The 3,694-nt window shown below is 32.0% G+C and overlaps 1 protein-coding gene across 1 annotated transcript in view; it reads right to left on the bottom strand.

The window, feature by feature from the left end:
- LOC115220589 (sestrin-3) overlaps positions 1-3,287 on the bottom strand; it is a 54,804-nt gene extending 51,517 nt beyond the window's left edge. The window contains exon 1 of the mRNA XM_029790739.2: positions 2,966-3,287. Within this exon, the coding sequence (XP_029646599.1) occupies positions 2,966-3,031 (66 nt within the window). The 5' untranslated portion in view covers positions 3,032-3,287. The remainder of the gene's footprint in view (positions 1-2,965) is intronic.
- Between the last annotated feature and the right edge of the window lie 407 nt (positions 3,288-3,694).

The raw sequence follows: 3,694 nt of genomic DNA, 5'->3' as shown, positions 1-3,694 counted from the left end.
TGAACGGCAGTTTTTTCTAGCGGTGTCATATGAAATTGTCACCCATAATTATGACCCTAGAATCGATCTATTGCATTTCAACCTGTTTTAGGGTTAGGGTTAAGGGTGGTGGAAGGGTATCTGTTTTTTCTTCAGAAATGTAAATAAACCCAATCTGTTTCTTAAACGAGGGACATATTCATACGGCACAGAATGCTTTTAACCTCAATAGACGTCATTGATTGGTTGAAATTACAGAACCCCCCCCCCCAACAAATATCTTATAAACCATAGAATTTTCTCAATAAAGCCAAGAGAAAAAGATGTTTTATAAACACATTCTACCAGTATACGAAGTTTAAAAGTGTTTAGTTACGTGGAAATTATTTTTTAAAAACTGCCGGTCAAACCGAAAAGATCCATATATATATATATATATATAGATAGATATTTATATAAAGGACTCGACATTTTTCTACCTATACATAACGTACATGCACGTGTATTTAACTGCATGAATACAATCTCACAGAACTGATTAAGCCCGAGATTTACACTTAACGAACGTACTCTAAGATCAAAGGTGTTCCAACCATGACCATTCCACCTTTGTGATTATATCATGCATTAAAATTTCCAATGTGATCCTATTCTTTTTCCAGATAGTAAAGAGACGTTTACCGAAAACTTTGCTGTTATTTCTAGCATACCAGTCTTCTTTATTCCAAGATATGTTAAAAGTGATTTAGGGTTACACACATACATATGCATATACACGGGTGTATATATATACAGAGAAACCAAACATATGTACATCCATGCATATGCATGAATATGTATATATATACATGTGTGTGTGTGTATGTATGTGTATATGTATGTATATACATGCATGTATACACATATATACAAGCATATATATATACACATATACAAGCATATATATATACGCATATATACATGCATAAATATATATACACACATACATATGTATATATATATGCATAAACACATATGTATATAATGTATATATATATATGTATGCATGTATATATACACACATATATACATGCATACATATATATACATGTATATATGCACATATATGTGTATATGCATATATATACACATATATATGCATGCAAATATATACATGTGTATATATATGCATATATAAATACATGCACGCATATATATACATACATACTTGCATGTATATATACATGCATGAATATACATATAGATGCATATATACATACATGTTTATATACATATATACATGCATATATAGATGCATACATACATATGCTTATGTGTATATATATATACCTATGCATACATGTGTATATATATATATATATATATATATATAAATGCATATATATACACACATATATACATACATATATAAATACATATAGATATATATACACTATATATATACATATATGCACACATATGTATGCATACATATATACATGCATATGTACGTATACATATACATACACATATATATACACACACATGCATATACATATATATATATATACATTGCATATATATACATATATAGTGATGTTTAAAATATGCCTTTATGTTGTTAAATTACTAAGCCACTTATATATGCATACATATATTTATAATATGCATATATCTTTACACATGCATACATGTATATATATGCATACATATACATGAAAGCAAACATGTATATATACATGCATACATGTATATATACATGCATACATGTATATATACATGCATATATATATACATGCATATATATACACATGTATGTATATATATATATACATAAATGTACATGCATACATATATACACATACATGCATATGCGCGTATATGTATACATATACACATGCTATATATGTATAAAATATGTATATTAAAGGAGACGAATCTTTGAAGTGCCATTCGATGAGAAGAGACTTAGGTTTTTCGTGTCCGTTCCTTGTCAGTGATGCCAACTTGAAATAAATGGACAAGGAATGATGTCCAACATGACGGATTTGGACTGAAATCAGTGCCCGAGATTTACTTGTAGAATGTGGAGAAGTCGATTGGCACTTCACTGTGGTATACAGGCCTTTTTTTTTCGGCGACATTAGTGATATGTTTCTATGAGAAGTTTGAAAAATCGAGGGTGAAAGGTCCATGAACAGAAATGAGAACATGTGTCGCTGACTTTAAATAATGAATTAATATTTATTTATTTATTGTGATGGCCACGGATTTATTATATCGGAAGAGATGGTGGGCTGATGAGATTATGTGACATACATACTTTTCACTTAGGATATTAGCAACACAAAAGAGAAGCGTGAAATTGAATATGTTTATCATTCTTTGAAAGGGTGGTTAAGGATTACCTCGGGGTAGATTTTAATAAACCTATAAAAGAAATCCACGTTTTAAATGGAATTTATAGCCGAAAAGAACACGAAGAAAACGATGGCAATAGCAGAAAATATGGAGTGAATGAATGAAGAAGGAAGGAAGGGAAGAATTTTTATTATTATTAAAGGAGAGATGGTTATTTTTCCGCGAGCCTAGTCCGCGACCCGGTTTCGATTCCCTGTAGTAGCAATTTCCCTTCACATACGTTGCTAATGTCCTGAAGAAGAAAAAGAAATATGTCACAATCTCATTTCTCTAGTCAAATTATAATATATATCTCAGGTATTGTATCCATGTAAGAAATACGTATTATTACTGTTATTATTATTATTTTTCTCTCTTTATTATAATCAGCCTGTTGTATCCAGGACTTCGAGGATATGCTGAAGTACCCGAACACCACCCGTTCTTCTTCACCCTACAATAAAAATCTGTGGCCGTTTGTCTATGTTTGAAAGGATAATTGTTATTATTATGAATTATCATCGTCGGTATTATTACTATTATTATTACTATTGTTATTATTATTATTTAAAAGAGGAGAGAGAGAGAAAACAAGTGTGTGACTTACATCAATCATTGCAGTGACGCGGGATGTTACACGTTTGTGTTCTGGGCTTTTGAATGAGAGTCCCATTAAAATTGGTCGTTGACAGTGAAAGAAAATGGAATTAACGTTAATAAAACTAATAATACTACAAATAATAATGATAATAAAGAAATAATGGTGGTAATCAAATGTCTAGTGGTGGAGAGATTCAGGATCACAGTTCGGGTGACGGCTAAACCACTAAATGCAACTTTCCCCCTTTGACTCGTTCTTCTATTTCTTTGGCTTTTTCCTTCTCCACTTCCTCCACCTCCTTCTTTCGTTCTACTCCTCCTTCTCCTCAAGTGCTACAGCTGATCTTGGCAGCTCGCGTTAGTAAGTTAATGCATTCATATGACCCGATGATGCAACTCGGAGTAAAGGAGGGGGGAGAGGTCAATGTTGGCCAATCAGAATGCTCTATTTTTCAGTGTGTTATTTCGTTGTTGTTTGTTTTTTTCCACCGTGATTAACAAAAGCGAAAACAGGAAGAAGAGAGAAAGAGGAAGACAAGGACGAATAGAATCGGGAAGAAAATGAGAAAAAAAAAGAAGAGAAAAACAAATGGAAAGGAGTAGGGAGAGAAGGAAAAATAGATGAGTGATGGCGAAGGGAAATATAAAAAGGACAAGAAAAATCCGAAACGAAACGAATGATAAGCGAGGTGTAAGGGGGAAAAGAAAGAGGTGAATTTGGAAGATGGGGCGCAAT

Source organism: Octopus sinensis, linkage group LG16 (assembly GCF_006345805.1).
Source record: "Octopus sinensis linkage group LG16, ASM634580v1, whole genome shotgun sequence".
Classification (NCBI taxonomy): domain Eukaryota; kingdom Metazoa; phylum Mollusca; class Cephalopoda; order Octopoda; family Octopodidae; genus Octopus; species Octopus sinensis.
This window is presented reverse-complemented; position numbering and strand designations above follow the sequence as displayed.